This window comes from Pseudorca crassidens, chromosome 3 (genome assembly GCF_039906515.1).
Source record: "Pseudorca crassidens isolate mPseCra1 chromosome 3, mPseCra1.hap1, whole genome shotgun sequence".
Lineage (NCBI taxonomy): Eukaryota > Metazoa > Chordata > Mammalia > Artiodactyla > Delphinidae > Pseudorca > Pseudorca crassidens.
Window position 1 is genome coordinate 14,448,891 of NC_090298.1, and position 26,582 is coordinate 14,475,472.

At 44.5% G+C, this 26,582-nt stretch overlaps 1 protein-coding gene and 1 long non-coding RNA gene across 3 annotated transcripts; one reads left to right on the top strand and one right to left on the bottom strand.

The window, feature by feature from the left end:
- Nucleotides 1-5,020: 5,020 nt before the first annotated feature.
- Nucleotides 5,021-19,605, bottom strand: ZNF622 (zinc finger protein 622). 2 transcript variants are annotated; one of them, XR_010941904.1, is made up of 7 exons: nucleotides 18,857-19,605; nucleotides 17,935-18,183; nucleotides 17,555-17,717; nucleotides 14,640-14,752; nucleotides 7,726-7,869; nucleotides 5,832-6,037; nucleotides 5,021-5,075 (listed from the first exon to the last, which is right to left on the bottom strand). XR_010941904.1 is itself a non-coding variant. In XM_067730415.1 (6 exons), the coding sequence occupies exons 1-6, from the start codon at nucleotides 19,455-19,457 to the stop codon at nucleotides 5,910-5,912; spliced, it is 1,398 nt and encodes a 465-aa protein (XP_067586516.1). In that variant the 5' UTR covers nucleotides 19,458-19,605; the 3' UTR covers nucleotides 5,758-5,909. The 2 variants fall into 2 exon arrangements, 1 of the variants encoding a protein (XP_067586516.1); XM_067730415.1 differs by lacking the exon at nucleotides 5,021-5,075 and having other exon boundaries at nucleotides 5,758-6,037.
- LOC137221155 (uncharacterized) lies at nucleotides 19,591-24,588 on the top strand. Its single transcript, XR_010941905.1, has 2 exons — nucleotides 19,591-19,675; nucleotides 19,970-24,588. It is a non-coding gene; the product is annotated as an uncharacterized lncRNA (long non-coding RNA).
- The last annotated feature ends 1,994 nt before the right edge of the window (nucleotides 24,589-26,582 follow it).

The following is a 26,582-nucleotide window of genomic DNA, read 5'->3' on the forward strand; positions in this document are numbered from 1 at the left end:
GACATCTTGGAAGGACTGTTATGCTTCAAGCATAAATGTTATGAGAGTTTCTATTTACTGTCAATTTCATATTCCCATCGACCAGTACTAAGCATGATACAAATCTCTTCAGAAAATCTAAAATCCATCACTTTTATAGACAGAGTCTTATTTTCCACATTTGCAGTTGCTGGATTTAGAAAAAGGATGATCTTGGTCAGGACAACATGTCTGAGACACATTACCCAAGGTGAAAATGGTATTTGCTGATGCAATACCAAATGTGGTCATTAATAATAGAATATCATGGAGTAACATAATAATGAATGCCTTAAATTTAGAGGTCTTATTCAATAGAATCAAAATTGTAGATTTCTTTAACAAATACAGATTTGATGTTTTAGTATAGTTAAACACTTTTAATATATTTGTAGGTCTATGCTAACTATAGGTGCATTCATTTCCTCCAAAGAAATGCATCATGTTTACTCAGAAAATAGTTTGTACTAAAAGGTTGTTTGAAGGAGTTGAAAAAAGTTTGACTTTGCTGAGTAGTATAGTATCAAACCCAGCATGGAGACAATTGTTTTCCCTTGCTGTCAATTACTGACGTGTTCCGCAGGTGAGTCACATGACACCATCCCGGGCATCCAGGTTCTTGTATGTAACCCAGATGGGAGGGAAGAGGTGGGAGGTGGAAATTGATCTGGGTCAGTTCAATGTGTCACCAAAGTCTGAAATTCTATGACTCAAGCAGCACAGATGATAGCATAGGGATGTAGAGCAGCAAGACCCTGGCCAATTATGCCTGAGATTCCTGAGCTGTACAGTGGGAATAATAATCATATCTACTCGATAAGGATGTTGTAAAGATTAAGTAACATAAGTGAGGTATGTAAAGTCCTTGCCCTTGAAGTCATATCGACAGGAAAACCGCACCAGAAGTTGGCAAGTGGAAACCGAAATGCCAACTGTGCAAAACAGGTGATGGTATAATGGTAGCGTGTACTAGTCACCACTGCTTGTGTAAACCCAGTGGTGTACAATCGTTTTATTATGCTCACGGCCTCCGTGGGCCAGAGATTTGGGGAAATCTCATTTGGGCAGTTTTTGCTTAGGATCTGTCGCATGGTTGTGGTCAGATGTCAGTGGACGCTGCCGTCATCTGAAGATTCGACCGGGCTGGGCGTGCAAGATGGTGACCTCTGATGCTGGCAGTGGGTGTTGGCCACTGACTGGAACCTCAACTGGGACCGTCAGCCAGAGCACCTACAGTGACCTTTCCCCATAACCTGGGCTTCTGTACAGCAGCACCTCCTTGAGGGAGTCAGACGTCTTACATGGTCAGGGGCCAAGGAAGCAAGATGGAGCTGAATTGCATTATGTGACTGTCTGTGGAATCCGCAGCATCACTACTGCTGCATTTTATTGTTATGAGCAAGTCAACTAAGGCCAGGCCAGCATCAAAGGAAGGGGAGACAGACCCTGCCTCTCCATGGGAACAGGGTCAAAGAATTAGCAGCATGTTGCAAAGTTGCCATACAAGGTTAATAACAAATATTCATTTTCAGTTTCTACTGTCTCTGAAAGAGTAAAAAAAGAGACATAGTGAACATACTGACCTGAGAAATTCCCATATGATCGTAAGGCACTTTTTTCCTAAATGTCCCCCAATCCTGCGTAAAGAGAAGGATCTAGCCCACCTCAGTTTGAGAACAAGACCAAGAGGAAAGCTATGAACCAGAAATTGACAATTGCATCTCAAACACTGTTGCATTATGACAGGTCACGTTAGCATTACCCTGGGGTTTTACTCTATTAGATTATAAGTGAGGCTACTGTAGCAGAAACTCCACAACACAGTGGCTTCAGTTTATTTCACATAATAGCCCAGCCAGCTTGGGTCAGCAGGGCAGCTCTACTCCATGATGCCATTTAGAGACCCTGGTTCCTTTCACCCAATCACTCTGCTGTCCTCTGAGATGAGAGTGGCAACATGGGTGAAAGTGGCAACACCTCATCTCCAGGTGGGCAGAGGAAAAAGAGGCAGAGTGTAAAAATGCTGCTTGTCTCCAAATTGGAGATGATCTGTACTTAGATTGAATCCAACCTCTGCTCACATCCATTGGCCCTAATTTAGTCACATAACCACACCTTGCTACCAGGGAGGCTGGGAAATACATTCTGGCTGGGAAGCTCTGTGCCCAGGAAGAAAGAACAGATCTACAGAAGAACAGTCAGCCCCACAAATAATCAATAAATTATTATTCTAACACTGAAATGTTTGCAGCATTAACAAGCTAATCAAATCTTCCTAATCTCCATCAGTTTCAGTGGCATTAATAATTAATGTGCCAACTGCAAATGAGTCTAAATTAAATGACGGGTATTCTTCAATGCACTTATAAATTTCTCTAGGACTACAAGCAATTCCCTTGCAAAAATGCCCGCTTGCAGAGTTGGAAACACAGCAATTATCTGGTCTCCTACAGATGAATTATTGTGAATTCCAAATTAATCATGTCCAATGGAATCTTAACAGAGTTTTGAAAAATCTCAGACAGAGGAAAGCAACTTAAAATTAAGAATCCACAAATGATCAAAATTGGTTAAGGGCCAAATTCATTCACATTCTAGGCAAGAAAAGATATTTTATGTGGTAACATTTATGTTAACTATGTATGTATCATGTATGTAACATTAAAGGACATATTAAATTCCATGTGTTTCTCAATTTAGAACAAGATTCTTTCACAGCTGCTGCAAACAGAAGGGACTTGAATAGATGTTTACAGCCCCACTGAGTGTGCTCCTTAGGATGAGATGCTGCTGAACACTCTGTACGAACATGTTGTGACGTTGAGAACGCTGGATCAGAAATCTCTGGCTTCTTTTTGTTGTCTCCTTACAAAGGTTACTGAACTTCCCTAAATCTATTTTCTCACGTGTGAAATACGAATGTTACCTACACTTCACAGTGGAGAAACAAAAAATGGCACAATAAAGCACTTTGTACTCTGTAAAACACAAATGCATAGTCCACAAAGCAGAAAGAATACATCGAGTCATCATCTAGTCTGCAGACGGGTAGTGCAACCAATCAGCAAAGCTCCCTGGGGCTTTGGTAAAATACACAGAGAGGGAGCAAGATTATATTCTCTCGCTTTTGATCCCAGTCTTGATGTCTCAACCAAAGACAGATGAATCAACTTGCAAGGTCCATCCCATCCTCGGATTACTCCCAGGAGAAAAGAGTCCTTACAAGTCACTCAGCCAGCTACAGCAGCCAGAGCTAACTTGGCCCTAATTCAGAAACTTTAATAGGATTACTTTGGTATCTACTGTCAGTTTAGACACCTAACTATCTTACAGATAACAGGTGTTAGGAAGTATTGATAAGGATTAAACTAAAAATTTGGATTTAATAAAAATTTACTTTGGGGTTAATTTGGATAAATATTTAATTTAAAAAATGTGAATAGCAATTATACTCCAATAAAGATGTAAAATAAAAAAAAAATTTAATGTGAATAAATAATTGGAGAAAGAAAAAAGCACTATGTGAACAATATATTTTAAGTAGTGAAATTAAAAATGATCAAGTGTGAAGTTAAGGATGGGAGCTTTTCCTTAGGCTCTAAGCTGGTAGTTTGACAGATTCTGCCCCTTCTCCAATGTGATGGGCATGACATCACGTCAAGAATATGCAGCCCTGAAAGGACCAAAGTGCGGAGATCTGGTAGCAAATTGCTGTGTGGGAACGGGCCAGGAAGCCCCAGGAATCCCAACTACAGAAGTCAGAGAGTGGGGCGCAGTGCACCCAGAGGATGAAAAATAGACACACATCAAAGGAGAGAATGACAAGGAAATCCAGTATCAGACATCTCCCTACTTTCCTGAACCACAAAGAAGTCCACCCTGGCAAAACAAGCTCATTTCTCATGCTGTTTTGTTTCTTCAACTAGAGAAGTTGTTTAAATCTTTTTTCTTTGCCTTCTTTCCCAAGTAGAGCTTTACTCCAGAAAGGCAAATAAACTGAATTTTTAAAAGTTATGATGTGGATAGAGGTGACAGTGGATTGCTTCACAAACTTAACTCAGAACGAGTCTCTTGAAGACTGGAAGAAGTAGATAATACATAAATGGAATGTTTTCAGGTCAGCAAATACGCTGTCCTCATCGCCACTCACAGGTAAAAAGGCTTCCCTGGTGGTGCAGTGGTTGAGAGTCCGCCTGCCGATGCAGGGGACACGGATTCGTGCCCCGGTCCGGGAAGATCCCACATGCCGCAGAGCGGCTGGGCCCGTGAGCCATGGCCACTGAGCCTGCGCGTCCGGAGCCTATGCTCCGCAACGGGAGAGACCACAGCAGTGAGAGGCCCGCGTACCGCAAAAAAAAAAAAAAAAAAGCCTCAAAATTAAAAGGGCACCAATATAAACGAGGCACTCAAACAGTGCGGTGCTGGTGTGGGACTGGGGGGTTAGAGAGGAGGAGGGGTCAGCTGCAGCAGGAGGGAAGTTCTGTGTAGAGAACACAGTATGGACACCTCCCAGCAGTCAGAAGATGAATTAGGCTTACCAAGTCGAGTGAAAATATACTGAAAGAAAAACAAAACTGACAAGAAATATAGCACAATGTCCCGTACGTTCAGTTAAGTATAGATTAAAAACACACCCCATGCCAAGCACTATATCATTTTCTCAGGATATAGATTCAAAGATGTCAAACACAAGAAGGTGGGTACTTGTGTGACGAGAAGGTTAGACAGGATGAAGGAGTAAAGTTAAACTAGGGAGCCCTCCACTGTTAGATAGTGAACCCGCGTACTAATGAAATATAATTCATTCCATTCTGCACCCAAAATTTAAGGAAAAAGATGTGTCTCCAGCTAGCGAGGGCTGCTGAGTGCATGGTAAGGGCAAATACGATCTCCAGGCATCCCCGAATCCACTCCTCAGAAAGACCACTGCGCTGCCCAGACATGCCCCTCCCTCCTCAGAGGGGCACCTGCCCCACGAGGGAGAACTTGAAGCACTTACTTTGTGCTGCGGACTGAGCGAGGGACGGCTCCGTTGCTGATTTAATCAACCGCACAACCTGTGAGGCAATAAACACCTCATTTTACAGATTTCAAAGACCAAGTCACTTCTCCAAAGTCAGAAAGGTAGGTCAATGGATCTGAACTTCATGTTTACTTTCATTTCCAATATATCATGGCCTTCCCGCTAAACCACCTAAACGGAGCATCTCTGCAGAGACTGAATCCTGAGGTCGTTCTTGTTTCTCAAATGAAATTTACACATTTTACATTTATTTTCTTCCTACTCTAAAGGCGGCACTGGAAACTGAGTCTCAGGGTGAAGCACACTCATTCTTTCTGGGATCACATTTACAAATGACGACCCTTGACAGCAAGCCACTGACATGCCCTTTTACTTTCCCTGGATTTAATGAAAGTGCCCAAACTGTCACCACCTTGGGAGCCATAATACATTCCAGGGAGGGACATTCAACTATGCTCCTCCAGAAGCTTCAAAGCCCCCTTACATAGGTCCCAGCGCCATGATATGGTAAGGTTTTCTTCTGAAAATTAAACCAGGTTTGGAGCAGACAAGCCGCTCTTGAATTCCCCACACTATTCTGACAGCCCTAAATCAGTTTCAAGCCGAGACAACAAAGCAACTCTCAGAAGGGCAGGGCCTGCGTCCAGCTGACACAGCACTCACTTTGTAAAAACACGACATTTCAACCCTGTCCAAAAATTACACTGGAGAGCCAATACGATTCTGACTTTTATTATCAGGCCAGGACAGAGAAAGTACAGGAAGAAGTAGCAGCATAAGGGTCTGCTACCTGATCCAGCTTCCACGGGTCCCCAGGCAAGAAGGACGCTTGTGCGGGAGACGGATGATGACACCATCCCTGGACGACTCAGAACAGCACTTGGGGCCTGAAGTGCATCTGCTTGGTGGCGTTGTTCTTCATCCCCATCTTCAGCATCCATTTGGACTTCATCCTTTGGACATACTGCATGTCCCGCTGGCGCACGAGAGCTGCTCCTGGGGTTGGAAAGGGGATAAGAAATGAGGCAAAGGTCTGTGACCTGTGATCAGAGAAGACCCAACTTGGCAGAGAATCAAAGCTAGTTTCGGGTAAGTGGGTTCTTATATTTAAACAAGAGTTATTATCTGGGGTCTCTATCCAATGGGCCTTGCGGGGTTTATTGCATACCAGAACTTCTCTCTATATACATTCTTCTGGGATGAGCCTCTTTAGTTTTCATCATCTGAAAAGGTCTATAAGCCCAAACGGTAAAGCCCCATTGACCAAAAGGGACAGAGAAAGGCAGACTATAAACCAAGTCAGAGGGACTTCCCTGGTGGCGCAGTGGTTAAGAATCCGCCTGCCGCGCTTCCCTGGTGGCGCAGTGGTTGGAAGTCTGCCTGCCGATGCAGGGGACACGGGTTCGTGCCCCGGTCCAGGAAGATCCCACATGCCGCGGAGCAGCTGGGCCCACGAGCCATGGCCGCTGAGCCTGCGTGTCCAGAGCCTGTGCTCCACAACGGGAGAGGCCACAACAGTGAGAGGCCCGTGTACCGCAAAAAAAAAAAAAATCCGCCTGCCAATACAGGGGACACAGGTTCGATCCCTGGTCCAGGAAGATCCCACACGCCGTGGAGCAACTGAGCCCGTGCACCACAACTACTGAGCCTGCACTCTAGAGCCTCTGCTCCACAACAAGAGAAGCCACCGCAATGAGAAGCCCACACACCACAAAGAAGAGTAGCCCCCGCTCGACGCAACTAGAGAAAGCCCACGCACAGCAACAAAGACCCAAAGCAGCCAAAAATTAATTAATTAATTAATTAATTAATTATAAAAAACTAACTCAGCTCACAGGGAGCCGTAATGAAGGAACCTACGTGTATATAAACACAGAGCCATTTACAATGGATTCCAGTGCCAAAGCTTTCCAGGCCATCAGAAGGCAGCTCTCTCCCTTCTCTCTATACTGTTTTCAGTGGACTGACTCTCTCCTTGAAGATCCAAGGATAATGAGCTTCACTCAGCAGACACATCAGAATAGATTTAAATAATTTCACACTGATGATGTTTCAAAGCTTAACAATTTCAGTGGCTTGCTCTAGCTCTGAGTCTTACTAAGTTTTCTATGGAAAAATTACAAAAGGAAGAACCGACAGCTGGCCTTTATTATGTGCATGTACTATGTCATACATGCATTATGACAGTCAACCTGCCCAACTCTACAAGTAGGTCCTATTAATATCATCTCCACTTTATAAGTGAGGAAACAGAGCTTTCAATCAATTAAATTACTCATACTCATTGTATAAGAACCTACAAGTATATCAGATAAGTCATGTTTGACTTCACAGCTCAAACTATCGCCACAAGGATATTTAATTCCTCTGTATGACCTCCAGGAGAATTTCAACCTTTGCTAATTGCTGAACAATTATTTTTGTAACTATACCTCCTGAAAAAGGTAATGGTCTATATGAGTTTTAAAATAGTTACTGTGCTAGGGAATACAAAGCTTTTAAGTCATGGAGCTTTGGGCTTATTGCCATAAATGTCTCAAGTGGTCACAGAAGCCCCCAGAGCCAAGAAGGTAAGTTTCCCCTAGAGAGGACCCACAAGGACAAAGAGAAAAAAAACAGTTCACCCGAGGCCCCTTGTGCGATGCAAGTTCCTGGGCCGGGCCTTGTGGTCCACGTGGACGTACCTGTGCTGCCAGCCCAGCCCAGGGCTCTGTACTGCTGGAGGACCCGGCCCACAGCCTTCTGATTCTTAGCAACTGCCACAGCTCTTGACAAGCCAAACCGCTGTTTGTAGTATCTCATCAAGGAGCGATGACCCACTCTGGCACCTGTTTTTCAAAAGAACAATATTGAAGCACTGAGTTGGACAGTTTTTCAAGGCAGAGCTATAAAAGTAAAGGCTTTCTGAATCAGAATTTTCACTTTTATCTAGCTGGAAAATGGATGTGCCAGAAGAAACAGTGCTTTAATCTGCTGAAGAAAGATGAAGCTGCATGTTAAACAATGAAAGAAGGAAAACCAAAGAGTAGAGACACTGAAAAACAGAGATAATGGCAAGTCACTGCCAGGTGAAAAATTCAGCATCTGTACTGACAATATGCTTCCCTAGAAATTCACATAGCTGCCCCCAACTAATACAGATAATAGGATCTGAGGAGGTAAGGAGCTTTAACTTTTTTTTTAATAGAAAAAAGATTAAGCACAGATAATGGCCCTGATGTTTAGGTCTGCAAGCCACAGTCTGAGTCTAGAAGAGACACCAATCCACTTTTCCTTTGCTTAAATTCTCAATTGCAGTGGTTCTCAAACCGGCAATTTTATCCCCAGAAGACACGTGGCAATGACTGGAGACATTTTTGGTTGTCACAGCTAGAGGGAGGCTCCTGACACCTAGTGGGTGGAAGCCAGGGATGCGGCTAAACATCGTACAATGCACGGCACAGTCCCCAAAACAAAGAATTATCTGGCCCAAACGTCCACAGTGCTGAGGCTGAGAAACCCTGCCCTACTGCTTTCTAAATGACGGAAGTCGCCTGGTGAACCGGAATTTTATTTTATTTATTTTTTATTATTTATTTATTTATTATTATTTTTTTCCGGTACGCAGCCCTCTCACTGTTGTGGCCTCTCCTGTTGCGGAGCACAGGCTCCAGATGCGCAGGCTCAGCGGCCAGGGCTCACGGGCCCAGCCGCTCCGCGGCATGCGGGATCTTCCCAGACCGGGGCACGAACCCGTGTCCCCTGCATCGGCAGGCGGACTCTCAACCACTGCACCACCAGGGAAGCCCGAACCGTAATTTTAAAAGATGACTCAGATGAATTCTCTCTCCAGGTTTTACTTACTGAGAAGGATCTGATACAACCATGCCAGTCAATCACACTTTCAGAAATGAACGCTTTGGACTATCTGCTCTTTTATAGGACAAGTGTGCTGACCCCTGGATCTCAGCTTCACAGCAGGTGAAAGTGAAGGGGGCGGGCTTCAGTGATGACACACTCCAGGCTCCATCAGAGCGCCCTGGCTCTTGAAAAGTTCTCCTGGGCCACCGGCATTGAGATCACCTGAGAGCTTACTAAACCCAGGCTATACTTTCACAAGAATATTAAGTAGAACATAAGCAATCAAATACATTCCCAGACAGACATCAACGCATAGAAGTTTAACAATAGCATACACACAAGGCACGGAACAGCTGTTTCCACTGAAAATGAGTTAAGGAAATACAGCCAGGTAGAACCATGTGTACGGCTGCTATGGAAGCTTTACACTTATACATATAAAATCATTTCTTTCAGAATATTTTGTGCAGAAAGACCATGAACAGAATACTGTTAACTATTGTAGATGGCTATATTCGCTTTTAGGACCTCGATTTTTAACTTGCAAGAAAAAACTCTGTCAGGTTATTTCGTTTCAAGTCCCTATACCTGGCAAGCTACCTGGGAAACAGTTTGCAGAGTCTCTGCGCAGATATGGAAAAGTGGTTACTTCCAGTTGACTGATTGGTGATCAGACGCAAGAGATGACAAAGAGAAACTTTCAATTCAAAGATGATGTGGCCTTTGGATACTAATATGGATGAAAAGATGCTTCCCAGGACCTGACTGTTCTGGCAGCAGAAGAGTTAACAAAGCTCCTAAACCACAAGAAATAAGTGAGATATGGCGGACGGAGAAGGACTCACTCTTAAATGGAGGCTCTGGCAGGAAAGCCCAGCACTGCTGATTGTGACTTTCTATTTATAATGTAGGCAGTTTGCTCTGAGTTTGCAATGATGATTTCCTCAAAATCATTAAATGATAATGCTGCTGGTCATTAGTACTTAATAAATCGATTTATTTACATTCGCAAGCAGCATTTAGAAATACGTTATTATTGAAGGTTGGCTTCTAAAACATGCTTGAAAAGGTTTCATTAATCAACGCCAAGGTTTCCAACACCTGACAGGAGAACTCTAAACATTCAGTGTTTAAAGTTACTCCTGTTCTGTGGCAATGACAGTGAGAACCTAACATTAAGCACCAAGTACAATGTGCTGAGAACAGCTCAACTGGAAGGCCCTCATCAAGGAAAATTCGTTATAGAACACGGTGTGCCTGTCCATAAATAACAGATGGGTAATGTCTGAGTTATGATGAAGCCACAACCTGTCCATCTATCTTTCTCCACAGTAAGAACTGCTTACAAGACTGTCACTCCTAACCTAAAACATGATACAAGCGAACTTCTTTACAAAACAGAAACAGACTCACGGACATAGAGAACAAACTTACGGCTCTCAAAGGGGAAAGGAAGGAGGTGGGGAAGGGAGAAATTAGGAGTTTGGGACTAGCATATACAAACTACTGTATATAAAATAGGTAAATAACAAGGTCCTACTGTATAGCACAGGGAACTATATTCAGTATACTGTAATAAACCATAATGGAAAAGAATACAAAAAAGAATATATATATATATATATATAAAACAGAATCACTTGCTGTACACCAGAAACTAACACAAAACTGTAAATCAACTGTACTTCAATTAAAAAAAAAGACTGAGGGCTTCCCTGGTGGCACAGTGGTTAAGAATCCGCCTGCCAATGTAGGGGACACGGGTTCGAGCCGTGGTCAGGGAAGATCCCACGTGCCGCCGAGCAACTAAGTCTGTGCGCCACAACTACTCAGCCCACGCGCCACAACTGCTGAAGCCCGTGCACCTAGAGCCTATGCTCCTCAACAAGAGAAGCCACCGCAGTGAGAAGCACGCGCGCCGCAACGAAGAGTAGCCGCCGCTCGCCGCAACTAGAGAAAGCCCACGCAGCAACGAAGACCCAGTGCAGCCAAAAAGAAAGAAATAAACAAATAAATAAATGTATTTTAAAAATTTCCACTCCTACTTAACAAATAGCCTAACACTGGGTGACATTAGACAATGAAAAAGAAAATATCTCTAACTGTAAGTTTCCTAAGAAGATTGATCACGTGCCCTTCGTGGATCCAGCAACAGATTCATCTGGCTAGTCAGCAACTAACTGGATGTGTTTTCACACCAACTTGCTCCACAGGAACTGAAGAGCAAAGAGGGAAGGAACTGAGCCAGACCAGTCTTCAAAATAAATGCTCATAGCGCCCTCTACCGGATACTCTACGCCACTGCCTCTGGGATCATCTACTTGACCTGAAGCAACTAGATTTAAGGAATCACAACTACCCGCTGCTTTCAAAACCAGTTTAAAGCAGACTCTGCTAAGTGTAGCTGATTAAGTATCACTAGGCTCTCCACATTAGAATCCTTCCCAAGTCAGCTTCATGCTAACATCCACGCTGACCCAGTCATATAACTGAGCATAATCAAGGAAGTTTCTGAATGGTAAATTTGTTCAAAGACATAACCAGGTGACTGAATATACTGTTGTAATATCACTACACATGTATACAGTGTTTATTCAGAGATTTCCTATTTTCTTGGTTCATTACAAAATCCCCAAGTCAGCACTGAGACACGGAGGTAAACCAATGGACACAAAACTGTCATGTCTCATTATAAGCAAGACTGACTAGAGCATGACTGGTTTTTAAAATGAGATGGTAAAAGTGTATGTGACTGTATAGCTGGAATAAATTTCCAAATATTGGGACCTTCTGGTTCACTAAGAGTGCTATGTTCTGTTGTTATTTAAACAAATTCTATCATCAGGTCTCAGCAGCCGGGCATCTGTGAAGAAGACCCAGGAAGGCAGCCAATGCTGTACGTTTAGATTTTTCCATTCTTGGCTCTTAATCTCGTCCAGGTCACAGATGCTTTTCAGAAACTACAGCCTTTCCCCAGAAAAAGTGCACAGTCAAAAAAATCTGTGCGGAGGAATTCCCTCACGGTCCAGTGGTTAGGACTGCGTGCTTTCACTGCTCAGGGTGCGGGTTCAATCCCTGGTCGGGGAACTAAGATCCCGCAAGCCGCGCAGGGTGGCCAAAAAATAAGTTAATTAATTAAAAAACAAATGAATAAATAAAAAAATTTAAAACTCCGTGTGCCCACACAGGTGACTTTATGATGTAACAGCGTTTCCCCAGGAAAATGCACACACTCAGAAAAAAGTGCACAGCTAGAGACGAAAGCTGAGGTAAGGCAGCACCTGGCAGCTGGTCTGGCCTCTCTAGAGTCTAACAGTACAATATCGCCCAGTACTCCAAGACCAAGACGCTTACTCACTACTTCCCAGTCTCCCTTAAGAGCTGCCCTGAGGTCATCATCCAGTACTTTAAAACAGCATCACTTGGTACGTGGACACGTAGCTGTGAGCAAGGAAATTCATGCTTTAAAAACCCAAGAGGGCTTCCCTGGTGGCACAGTGGTTGAGAGTCCCTCTGCCGATGCAGGGGACACGGGTTCGTGCTCCAGTCCGGGAAGATCCCACATGCCGCGGTGCGGCTGGGCCCGTGAGCCATGGCCGCTGAGCCTGCGCGTCCGGAGCCTGTGCTCCGCAGCGGGAGAGGCCACAGCAGTGAGAGGCCCGCGTACAGCAAATAAGTAAATAAAAGTCACCTCCAACCTGCCAGTCACTCAGTCAACAGACATTTACGCGGCTCCTGTGTGTCTGAGGCACTGTGCAGAGATGGAAGACGCCAGCTTTGTCCTCACAGAAACGGGGCAGAAGGCAAGCCAGCCCACAGGCACAGAGGAGCTAGAGCCGCATCACGACAGCTGGGCAGGGGGCCCAACGCAAGCCCTGCAGGGCGAGGACGAGGAGGGGGGGACAGAGGCAGCGCCCAGGCAAAGGCCCAGGGGAGGGAGACTGCGTGCGGGCGGGAAAGGAAGAGCGCCGGACACCTGGGTGACAAAGTGACCCTGAAGGCAAGGGCTCCCCCTGGAAATTCCAGAGGGAAAAGAAAATAGACTGGTGGTCAAGTGGAAACCAGGCTGGAGACGGCCAGACAGGAAGCTTTCATGGTGACACAGATGAGGAGAAAAAAAAGAAAAAATATTCAAAAGCCATTTAGGAATTGCAATTAGTCACCATCTGGATGTGGGGGAGGAAGAGCGGATCCTGAGAAGACACCCAGGTTTGGCTTTGGCGAACCTGAGGAAACTCCATCGCTCTGGGCAAATGTGTCGTCTACATAGCTAAGGAGTCTCTAAGCTACAGGCGTCTTAAGTCCAGATGAAAAGTTCTCTACTTCTAAAATAGGGTATGCTCACTGGTGGGCAGCGTTGCTGCAAAATGAGGCCCGCGTTCCTAGTGGTCCTACCACGCGCCATGCGCCGCTGGCGGGGACCGTTTCATTCACTTTCTCAAGGCCTGCGATCTCAGTCTCAGTTAAGGAAGAGGGAGCTAATGAAACTAGGGGCTAAATAAACAGTCTTAGAAAAGAAGTTATTCAACTTATTTCTGACATTCTGCATCAGTATTTTCACCAAGGGAAGACGGGACTAGGTCCTCTGTGATACATTTAGGCCTGTTCTGCTGCTGTGTATTGTATAGGCCATGATATTCTGCTGCATTACAGCTTCCCTACCACTGTAGAAGAACTATATCCTCAAGACAGGTTCTGCCTGCACTTTCCTTTCACTGTCATTGTCTAAAGCTGCCCTTAGCCTTAGAAGGTTATTACTCTGGGTTAAGCAGGGCTCTCTATACCTAAGCCGTGCTATTCCAGGTGGAGAGCAGCACCTCAGGGTGGCTTCTTCATGGCAGACGTCTCCATTGGCAATGTGGCTGTTCCTGCTCCCACCATCACTGCAAATCTCCCAGGCAGCGGAGACAAGTGGGGAAAGGGCTTCACTGACGAGGTCCATGATCCTGGGTAAATTACTCAACCTGTCTAAGCTTCAGCTGGCTCATATGTCAAATAAGAATAACAGCATCTAACTCAAAGGCTTGATGTAAAGCTAAAATAATATATCTGCCTGAATGTGCTAACTGCTCAGTAAATACGAGGTATTATTAGGATCTTATTATCTTATCATCCCATTCCCTGTCCTTTTTAGATGCGTCTTCTGTAGCTGCCCCCATTCCTATTAGCTAAGCATAACACTGTAAGCAATACTGCATACTTCTCATATTCATGGCTTTCCTTCTTCTATTCATATCTGGGACAAAATCCTACCATTATGAATCCTGTTCCCCAAAGGAGAAGGCAGAATTCAAACTCCAAGCCTCCCCCTACACCCTGAATACGGACAGGAAACCTGGGCACTGTCAATCAGGTCCACCCATGCCAGACTAACATATGCAAGTCTGAGCCACCATGGAAACAGGAATCAGTTCAAGGAATAAGAGCAAAGTCAAGTTTAACAAGAAAAACCTGGATGGGGGCCAAAAAACCAGATAATAAACAGAATACAAAAGGTCTATGTATTGAAAAAAAGGCAATGACTGATTAAAGCATTACGAATCACAACAAAAATGAGGAAAACATTGATGCAATTTAAACAAAACAGCCAAGACAGAGCTACGAGGCAACCTTCAGAGTTCACCTTGTCCAGGGGAACACAAGCACACACTTGAAGCTGTAGGGTCTCTCCCCTCGGTGTGGAAGGGAAGTGATGGGAACACACTGCTCTGATAATCTCAGCAGCATGCAGCTATGTATTCTGGACAACTGCACTTACCAGAAGGGAGAATCAGCTCCATGGTGTCGTCTTCATATTCCAAGGCCCTTTCTGAGGGCAAGTCCTCAGTCTCATCAGGGTCCTCCCCTTCCTTGTGATCTGGGTAGCTACTCCTGGAACCATGGAATGGCATTAATACATAGACCAATACCTCAAATTTAACTAAAATACTGCAAACCTACTAGATAACTAAAGGGGTTGGGGTGAGGGGTTAACAGTTGCAGTGACTACACTGAAAGCTTTTGGAGAGAAAACAATTTGTTAGCATTTTCTCTGTAGTAAAGTATGCAAATGGCCTATGAATTCAAAATGGATCCCAGACCTAAATGTAAAATACAAAACTATAAAAAATCCTACAGATAATATAGGAGAAAACCTAGATAACTTAGGGTTTGGTGATGACTTTTTAGGAACGACACAAAAGGCACAGTCCATGAAAGAAATAACTGATAAGCTAAACTTCATTAAAATTAAAAACTTCTGCTCTGTGAAAAAACAATGTCGAGAGAATTAAAATACAAGATTCAGACTTGGAAAAAAGTATTTGCAGAAGACACAGCTGATAAAGGACTGCTATCCAAATGCAAAAAGAACTCTTAAAACTCAGCAATAAACAATCTGATTAAAACATGGGCCAAAGACCTTAACAGACTCCTCACTAAGAAGATACACACATGGCAAATAAGCATGCAAAAAAGATGCTCCACAGCATATGTCATCAGAAAAATGCAAATTAAAACACAGAGATACCAGTATGCACCTATCAGAATGGTCAAAATCCAGAACAATGACAATACCAAATGCTGGTGAGGATCTGGGGCAACAGGAACTCTCATTAATTGCTAGTGGGAATGCAAGAGGGTACAGCCCCTTTGGAAGAGCTGGCGGTGTCTTGCAAAATCAAACACACTCTTACCGTAAGACCCAGCAATCCTGCTGCTTGGTATTTACCCTAAGGAGTCAAAAACTTCTGTCCATACAAAAACCTGCACATGAATTACAGAAGATTTATCCAAATTCTTAAAACTTGAAGAAACCGACATGTGCTTCAATAGGTGAACAGATAAATAAACTGTGGCACATCCACACAAGGGAGTATTTTTGGATTATACAAAAAAGAAATGAGCTAGCAGGCCATGAAAAGACATGCAGGAACCTTAAAAGCATACTACTAAGTGAAAGCAGCAGTCTGAAAAGGCTACATATTGTATGATTCTAATCATACAACGTTCTGGAAAAGGCAAAAATATGGAGACATTAAATATCACTGTTTTCCAGGGTTCGGGTGGAGGAGAATGATGAACAGGCAGAACACAGAGGATCTGTAGGTCAGTGAAACCACTCTGTATGATATTCTAATGGTGGATACATGTCATTGTATGCACATTTCTCCAAACTCATACAATGGACAACACCAAGAGTGAACTCTAAACTATGGACTTTGAGTGATAATTGATGGGTCAACTTGGTTCATCAATTGTAACAAATGTACCACTGGGGGATGCTGATAATGAGGGAGGCTATGCACGTGTTGGGTAAGGAGTGTATTTGAAATCTCTGTACCTTTTGCTCAGTTTTGCTGAGAATCTAAAATTGTTCTAAGAAAGAGTGAGCAAATAACCTACAACAGAATTCCTTCACCTCTGTATTTGTTTCTCTCCAGGAGGGTTGGCACACAGAGGAAGAGGAGGAGACTGTACAGCTGGAGATGCAGCTCTCCTCAATTTAATCATTACAAAAACAAGTCCTAGAACAGTGCTGAACAACAGAAGTCTCTGATGATGCAAATTTTCAGTCTGTGTGCCCACTATGGTAGCTACTTTTAAAGCACATCTGTTTTTAAGCATAGGGCTTGAAATGTGGGGAGTGCAACTGAAGAACTGAATTTAAAAATTTTTACTTTACTTAATTAACCAAAAGAGCGACATGAGTACACCTAGGAATTAGCAAATTAGACACTGTAGTTCCAGAAGAATCTCTGTGCTTCTACTGCTGTTCACAAATACACATGGAAATTAACTGCAGAAATGTACACTAAGGCAGATAAGCCAATAGGAACAGACAAAAGACTAGATCAGATACTTCACAAGAGATATCCAAACGGCCAGTTGATATATAAAAAGGTTCTCAACTGCATCAGTCCTCATCAGGGAAATGCAAATTAAAACCACAGTGGATACCCCTACAGAGCCACCAAAGTGGCTATAATGAAAAACTCTCTGTCAGGACAAGTAAGAAATGAGAAATCAGGAGGAAAATGCAAAAGGACAACTTAAAAGACCAGCACTTTTCTGAACACCTGTATTAGGTGGACTCTGCACACCTGGCACGGTCATTATACACACCTGCTTGCAGAGCACACCTGTGCTAGGTCATAGGCACACTGACACTAAGAACCAGCTATTCCAGAATTCCTAGCATGGATTCGTTGCATGATGTATGAAATATTCAAGCTTCTAGGTAAAGGTGGAATAATTTCACCAACAAGTGATTGGGACAGGTCTGGTGCAGCCACCAGCTCAAGTCCCTTAGGAGACAGCCTGTGATTCAAGGGCTCTCAGGGAAACCAAGATGTGAAGCCTAACCTCCCTGCTTCTGTTCCTGAGGTAACTGGCAAAACTGAACTTCTGACCATGGAAATCACAACAAGCAAAAACAAGTTTTCAAACCACACAAACTGACAGTTTGGGCCTGAGATCTTCTCCGGGTCAGATATGTGTGTTTAACTCTGTAATACTCAGTTTCTCATCTACAGAATGAGAGGAAATAACTACCTCCTAAAAAAGTGTGCTAAGAGGTATGAAGAATATGATACCGGACAGAGCCAGACACAGACAGTTATCAGGCAGGGGCACGTGCAAATCCAATGCAAATGTGATCAGCTGGCTTCGCTCGACATTACAAACCAGACTTACCTAAAATCATAGAAGTCTGCAAATTCCAAAAGAGCATCCCCATCTGTGAAGAGCTTGCAGTGACTCCTGTCATTCATGTGAGCCTGTACAGCTTCCGTGGAGTAGAAGGACTTCCCCCTCTCATTGCACCACAAGCAAATCTTCCCCACACCAACTTTCTCTCCTGGAAAAGTAAGTTGAGAAAAAAAATATGAAAGCAGCTTTTTGCAGCCAGATTAGGGCTCATTGTCGATGTCCACAATTCAAAAAACAGCCATCAAGTTGCTGATTTTCACAAAATCAGCCGGTCACTCAATCCAAGATTGAGGAGAAGCCCCAAACTAATGCCCCCCAATAATGTGGTATTTTGTCATTCAAAAGGAAAAAACGACTGAACTTACCCAAATATTTAATCAGTCCCTTAAGATCGGAAAGATACTCTACATCAGGAATAAAGAAGCTGTGCACTTTAGTCATATGAGCCACGTTCTTCGTGAGGGAGCTTGAATGATGGGGACAAAACAAGCAGTCAGTTACGGGGATGGCGCCACGCGGGGTGCTTCCTCCAGCCTCTTCCTCCGCTGCCTCCTCCTCCGGGGCTGCAGCATCCTCACATTCCAGTTCCTCATCAGAATCAATATCCTCCCACTCTGCAAGCCAGAGATTTGAAAAACAGTTAGCTGAAGATCTCAAAGTCAGCCAATCATCCACCACACACCGGTCGGCATGGCTAAGGAATGCTTTCATCCTTCTTTTTCAGCGCACAGTAAACCCCTTGAAGGAAGCACGTGCTCCTTTCCTATGCATATATGAACACATACAATCAGCGTCAGGGGGATGAGGGAAAAATAGCTCATTAAGTCAAGAAGCCTAGGTTGCTGGCTCCAGCCCCACACTGCAAGTTAGCTAGCCGATTCTGAGCACCTCAAACTCAGAGCAAAGCCATCATGACCAGAAACCCAATGGAATTAAACATTCTGCAGCACATGATGTGAGGGTACTATGTTCTCCTTCTGCATATGTTAACAATCTCCTCCTTCAACAGAGAATGTATCCTTTCATTCTACAAATATTTACTAAGTAACTATTCCCCCCACCCCCCGTTAAGGTTTCAGTCCCTGAATCGACAACAGTGAGCTAAACACACAAAATGCCCTGTGGGGGTGCTGGCCACACCAGCCACTTCAGAAACCAAGGAAACACCCTCACGCATCACCTTCACCTGAAAACGGACACCTCCCCCCTCCAACCTCAAAGATAAACTGGAAGCTTGAGGACCAGCCCCGTCCCCCGCCCCTCCCCGCCCCCCAGACAGGCCCCCACCATCTGCATCCAGGTCGTCCTCACTCTCCTCCTCCCCCTGCTGTTTGGCCAACTTCTTCGCCTGCTGTTCAAACCACTGCAACCGGGGAGGCTTCTCGACCGGGTCTCGCTGCTGAGTCCCACGTCCTCCAGCGGCCACGGTCACTGGACTCCGGGACTCCGCCTCGGGCGCTGGGGCCGCCTTCTTGGGAGACGTGGACGGCTGGGCCTTGATAACCTGCTGGATGGCCGCGTTCACCGCATCCCTGTCCACGCCCAGCCCTTCCTTCAAGTTCTTTTCATTCAGGATCGCCACTTTCCGACTCACCGCCTCCTTCTCCAGCTCCACGTGCCGCCGGGACCTCAGATGGTTTTCGTAGGCCTTGAAGGAGGCAAACTTCTTACTGCAGACGGTGCAGTAGGTGGCCGCGCCCTTGCTCTCCGGCTCCGCCAGGGCCCGCTGCGCCCGCACCCGCTCCTGGAAGCCCTCGGCGGCGACCGGGGCCATGCCGGCCACTTTGCGCCTCAGGTTGTAGCGGTGCCAGTCCGTCTTGTAGTGGGCCCGCTGCGCCTCCGCGTCGTCCAACAGCGCCCGGCAGGTGTTGCAGGTGTAGGTCGCCATCGCCAGCCGGAAAATAAGAGGGGAACCAAGGCAGCAGTCTAGCGATCACTGAGCGCCCTGACCCCACCAGACACTCGGACCGTAAGCCTCAAGACCCACGAAGAGCCGGATTGCGAGCTGACTTCCGGACTGGATAGAATTATTTCCGGCCTGACAGGAAGTCCCGCCTCGACCTGTAGCCACGCCCCCGCCGCGGAGAGGCCAGAGGCCCCGGGAAGGTGGGGGAAGCCCGGGAGGGATCCGGCCCCGCCCAGTCGGCCTGAGGTGGGTGTTGATTGGGTTGGCGTAAGGAGGGTTGTGATTGGATGGGCCTGAGGCAGGTGATGATTGGATGAGCCTGAGACGAGTGGTGATTGGATGGGCCTGAGGTAATTGTTGTTTAGGTCTCCGCGAGGTGTGGGATCGGTGGATCCGCGTGAGCTGGGTTGACCAGAAGTAATAGGTGTTCATTGAGTCGACCGAGGTGGGTGTTGCCCTGAGTTGGGTGTGATCGACAGGCCTCGCCCACGCAGGTTACTGTCCTTTTTGGCTGTGCTGTGAGGCGTGGTGCTGGGAAGGCGACCACCGCGCGGGACGGAGGACTGGGGAGCCGGGAGGACTGATGCGTGCGACCGCCCGACCGTCTGGATTCTCTGAGGTCTGCGCCCTGCACCCCTGCAGCCCGGGAGTGGGTGTCACGAAAGCCAGAGATGCTGGCCAGCCCGGGGGTCGACCGGAGACTCGGGTTAGAGGCTGAGGGAACTCACAGGAAAACCGGAGACTCCCGGCCAGAACCTCGGCCTTACTGGGGCGGAAAGGGCGCAGGGGAAACTCCTGGATGGATAGTTTGCACTTCGGAGCGCAGAGTCCAGCCCAGCCGCTGCCCAGTAGAAATAGAATCCCAGACAAGTATGTCCTCTTAAATCTAATAGTAGCCGCGTTTTCATTAAAGCGGAAAGAGAGAGGTAAGATGGCCATATTTTATTTAAGCCAGTATATCCAAAATATTATCGTTTCAACATGTAATCAAGCCAGAAGATTTAGTGAGACATTTTACATTCATTTGTTGGTACTAAATCTTGGGATTCCAGTGCGCATTTTACAGTTAACAGCACACCTCAGTTCAGACGAGCCTCGTGTCCTGTACTTAGTTAACTATGTCATGTCATGCGTAGCAGCCCGGTTCTATAGGAAGCATGAATGTTAAAGGCGTAGGGAGTTCTTACACTCGTCTGCGCAGCCTAGCTGAACCAGTCCGTCCTTTTTCAGAATTGGACATTGCATGTTTAAAATCCAAGCGGCCCATAGCTCCAAAGAAGATATCGATGTTTTTTTTAAATGTAGGTTAAGTCGCATTGTTCTTCTTGCTGAAAACCTTCAGTGGCTTCCCCTGACTGGGAATAAAGTACAAACACATTCCTGCCCTGGTCTGAATGTTTGTGCCACCCCCCTCAACAAGAAAAAAAAAATTCATATATTGACAAACGGATTCCCAAAGTGACGGTATTAGGAGGTGGCACTTCTGAGAGGTGATTCGATTCTGAGCATATAGACCTCAGAGACCCAAAAAGGGATAGAATAAGAAGTCTGAGACTAGGAAGAGGCCCCTCACCGCACCATGCTGGCACCCTGATCTTGGACTTCCAGCTTCCAGAACTGTGAGAAAAAAAAAAAATGGTTGTTTATATCCCATTAGCCACCCAGTCTGTGATATTTTGTTATAGCAGCACAAACTGACCAAGAGGATTGCCTTTCTATTCTAGGAGGCCCTACCCCTCCTGACCGCCTGTCACACCCCCTTCCCCACTCTGCTCACCCCACTTCAGTCACACTGACGCTTGATGTTGCTCTAACAAGGCTAAGCAAACATCTGTCATCTCAGTGCATACTAAATCTCAGAAGTTCTTTACTATTATGCTTGGATCGAGTCTTGCTGTCTTGCTCCCTTACTTTGAAGGTTTCTGCCCAAATGCGTTTACAGGAGGGCCCTATCCACACCCTCTTTTCACAGTAGTGCCTACCCCCAACTCATCAGTCTTTCCTAAGCAGACCTTTTCTCAGTAGCGCTGTACTAGCCATCTAGTACTCCATATCACATTACTCCAACATTTAGCAGGAAAACAACAGACTTTGCTTCTTTCCATTTCTGTAAGTCGGAAATTTACGTGGCTCATGGACTCATGAAGTTGCCGGGGGACAGGGCTGATCATGTGACGGCAGCTGGAAGGTTTGACTCTGGCTGGAGGATCCCCTTGGAAGAGGCTCACTTACACACTGATAGCAAGAGCTTTGGGGTCCTCACTGAGTGGACCTCTACCTAGGGCTGCTTGAGTGTCCTCATAACATGGTTACTGGCTTCCCTCAAAAGTAAGCAAAGTAGAAGTCACAATATCTTTTAGGACCTAGCCTTGGAAGTCACACAGGGTCATTTCTACGATATGCTGTTACTTAGGAAAGTCAGCTCTGTTTAATGTGGGAGGGACTTTGTAAGGGCATGAATGGGGTGTCTTTGGGGACCATTTGGGAAATGGGCCACCACTAGCATTTGTTGTTTGTCCCTGATTTTCCAGGTTTAGCACTGAAAGTCTTGTATCCCAGGAAACCTCTCCATCATTTGCAAACCAGGATAGTCAGTCCCATTATAGGTTAGTCATCCATCTCCAGACTACAAGCTCCATGGGAACAGGGACTCCTTTCCTTGCTGTGTACCCCAAAGCTAGAACAGTGCTGGCACATAAATTGTTCAGTATTTATTAAACAAACCTTTTGTAGTGCAAGTTAAGTCTGGTGCTGATTTCATTCCAGAAAACTTGATTTTTAGATTACAAAATCTTTTAAAATAGCTGAGTCCTCTGGACAGATATCCATCTTAAGAAATGTAATTTGTTCAACAGGGATAAGCAAAATAATGTATATCTTCAAGCTTCTCTAAAATCAAAGCAGAGAATGGTTATATTAAGTAAAGAACTTCTGTTTTCTCTTTCCAATTATCGTTCACATATGGTTCTTCAAGCATCTGTTCCTTCTTCAGGTCATTATTTCCTCCCTACCTCCTCCCATCCATTTCCATGACCCATTTCAGCATCTTTGAACTCTCCACGGGTTCTTTCCTTTTCCTCTTCAAAGGGACATTGTTTTCTCCACCTTGTTAAATTTCCCATGGGCTGCAATTCTACTGTAGTCTCCTGGAGAGCCTTCTCTTTCCTCTTAGTCTACCATACAGCACGTAGAGATAATCACACTAATTCCTCTCAGCCATGTTTCCTCTTGTGTCACTCCTTGTGTTCAAGAATGGTTACCTGTTGCCCATTGAAGAAGTTTAAATTCCTTTGCCTGGTTTTCAGTATCTCCTATCACCTCTCACCCATGCTTCCTATCTCCAGGAACATGGGTGTTTTTTTCAGACTACCAAGCAATTCTCCAACACCAGCTGGGTGTCCTCAAATTCAACTCAGTTCCAACACCTTCTACCTGGAGATAAAGTCAGATCCCACAGGTTAAATGCTCAGTTCCACAAGACTGGCCCCACTTCAGAAGGCAATGCCAAGTCCAGGTTTTTACCTGTGCTTCTCACTGGCTATAAATCAGAGGTTTCCATGACCCCCTACTCAGGTTTGAGTAATTTACTAGAGCAGCTCACAGAAATCTGGAAACTCATTTACTTACTAGATTACCAGTTTATTACAAGGATATTAAAAGATGTAAATGAACGGCCGAATGAACAGACACATAAGGTGAGGTCAGGAAGTTCCCAAACAAGAGATTCTCTCCCTCTGGAGTTTTGGTTGTGACACCCTCTCCGCTAGGCTACCTAAGGGCTTTGCAAAAGTCACCTCATCAACATAACAAAAGGCACCTTTATCACTCTCATCACTTAAGACCTTCCAAGGGTTTTAGGAGCTCCATGCCCAGAATGGGACAAAGACCAAATACCTGTATTTTATTATAAATCACAATATCTCATATATAATACCCTACTGGTTCTAAATTAAAACATCTGTCTTCAAGGGGATTTTCTCTGCTTTGTTAAGGATGGTAACAAATACACAACTAATAGAATAAAGATGGGGTCAAGTAAGATGAAATACAAAGAAAGGGGCACTGGGTATTTAGAACAGAAAAATGGCATCAGCTAGGGAGATGAGAAAAGTTTTCATTAAGGAGTTGACAGTTCAGATGGGTGGGTCCTGAGAGAGAGGGGACAATAAGGACTTCATCTGCAAGTGGAAAAGTGGGCGGGCGCACCTAGAAGAGAAAATAAGGGACATATTTAGGAAGACAGGAAGTCTAGTTTTCTTGAGGCAAAAGATAGGGGAAAGAAGACTAGGAGGTTTTAAGGTATCACTGGGTAAAGAGTTGAATTCTAGAGTTTGCTGTTCATTTTTCAGTTGGTGAACAGTAGGGACTCCAAGAGTGTTTCAGTTTTTATGGGCATGAGGAATAGAACTGGACCTCGAATAGATCCAGCAGCAGTATCTGTAACTGATTGGAGAAATACCAGAAAGGAGCAGATCTATAGCCAGTAGGTCCTTGGTAAATGCAAGCCCTTTGGCCAAGAGACCTTTGAGTTAAATTTCTCCATGGCATATCTAGGGTTTTATGTTAATGTGTCTAAACTCTGCTGATAATACTATCAAGAATTTTTATTACCAAATTAATCATTCTTCCAAAGAATTTAAACTGAGTCTGCCCATGAAAAAAGTTTAGCTTTGAAAATACTGGAAATTAGAATTTCTTCTGGATACTGTGACAGAGCTCTTAAAAACTAATTCACTTACGAAATTATTGAAGTTACTCTACACACTGTAAAAGTGACAGTACCCACGATGATGTTCTTTTTCAGCTTGGATGACACTGGGATGGTGATCTTTGATAATTACAAAATTTAAGACAGGGTCTTCCCTGGTGGCGCAGTGGTTGAGAGTCCGCCTGCCGATGCAGGGGACACGGGTTCGTGCCCCGGTCCGGGAAGATCCCACATGCTGCGGAGCGGCTGGGCCAGTGAGCCATGGCCGCTGAGCCTGCACGTCCGGAGCCTGTGCTCCACAATGGAGAGGCCACAACAGTGAGAAGCCCCGTACCGCAAAAAAAAAAAATTTAAGACAAAAACTAAGGTCACCTTCAAGTCAGTTGATACTACTGTCCACATTCCTATATTGCAGTGGCAACTTGATTTTTAAAGGGGAAAGTATGAGGGTGATTGGATTAGTTGAGGTTAACTTATAGGGGGTAATAAATATAGAATATAAAACATATGTTTATTAAATTACAACTTCTATGACTTCTGTGTTCATAAAAATGTTAAGTAAAGCATTATGATTTTTAAAAAACAATTTAAAAACATTTTACTACCTCTTAGTTTTTGGATATCTAGATATGCAAAGTTTTCTTAAATTAACAAGGGACTGAAATGTGTAGCACAATCTGGTTATTGCAGCATTTAAAAAAGTTTGGATCAGCTGATTTGTGGATTCTTTGAAAAAAGAAAAATTAATCTAAGTCAAATAAAATCAATCTTTAATATTTAGTGAAATTCTGTTAAACTATTACAAACATCATCATTCTTTTTTTTAATTATTTATTTATTTTTGGCTGCATTGGGTCTCGTTGCTGCACGCGGGCTTTCTCTAGTTGTGGTGAGCAGGGGCTACTCTTCATTGCGGTGTGCGGGCTTCTCATTGCAGTGCCTTTTGTTGTGGAGCATGGGCTCTAGGCGCGTGGGCTTCAGTAGTTGTGGCTCTTGGGCTCTAGAGCACAGGCTCAGTAGTTGTGGCTCGCAGGCTTTGTTGCTCCATGGCATGTGGGATCTTCCTGGACCAAGGCTCGAACCCGTGTCCCCTGCATCGGCAGGTGGATTCTTAACCACTGCGCCACCAGGGAAGCCCATAAATATGATCATTCTTAATGTATTTTTAAAAAATGAAAAATATTAGGTAGCGTGACATATTAGAAAGAGAATAGGCTTTGGGGTCAAACTGGCTTTTCCTCTTAGTAGTTTTGTGACTTTGGACAATTTATTTGACCCCATCCTTCTGAGAAAAGCTCTTAATACCACTTAATTGTAGTCATGAGGATTACACAGGACCCTAACTGTAACTGAGTGTTTTCTACGTATTAGACCAAGGATTGGCAAACTTTTCCTATAAAAGGACAGATAGTGAATATACTAGGCTTTGTAGGCCTATGGTTTCATCACAACTATTCAACTTTTCTGTTTTAGCATAAAAGGATGCATAGACAGTACATAAATGAGTGTGGCCCTCTTCTAATAAAACATTCTTTATGGGTGCTGAATTTTGAATTTCATGTATTTTTCGTATGTCATAAAATAGTCTTCTGGGTTTTTTGGAACTATTTTAAAATATTTATATATATATTTTAAATTTATTTATTTATTTTTGGCTGCATTGGGTCTTCGTTGCTACGAGCGGGCTTTCTCTAGTTGCAGCCAGAGGGGGCTACTTTTCGTTGCAGGGCACGGGCTTCTTATTGCAGCGACTTCTCTTGTTGTGGAGCACGCGCTCTAGGCGCGCGGGCTTCAGTAGTTGTGGCATGTGGACTGAGTTGCTCTGCAGCATGTGGGATCTTCCCAGACCAGGGCTCGAACCCATGTACCCTGCATTCGCAGGCAGATTCTTAACCACTGTGCCACCAGGGAAGTCCAGAAAAAGAAAATTATATTTTTAAATATTCCATAAAAACAGGTGGCCGGCCAGATTTGGCCCATGGGTGGTAGTTTGCCAACCCCAGTCTTAGACATTTAATCCTTATAACATACTATGAGGCAGGTGCTTTATCTTAATTTTATAGGTGAAGGAAACAAGTACAGATGTTAGGTGACTTTCAGTCCCGCAGCCAGGATGTGTTAGAACCACTCACAATGACTAATGTAGAACCTTACGCATGTTTCAGAGTCAAATGAAATAACAATTTGACAACACTGTCTATCCTCTTTTTCTACAGAATTTATTGGATTATAAGGCCAATATCATGCTAGGCCCATTAAAAGAACTTTAGAGTCTGTTTTGTAAGCAGGTTCTTGTTGATTGACTTTTCTTTAATGTTCAAAAAGATGTCTTAGCTGAAATAGGAAAAAGATCACTATCTTGGTTTTATACAGCTTTTTTTCCTCCCGAAAATGCTTCA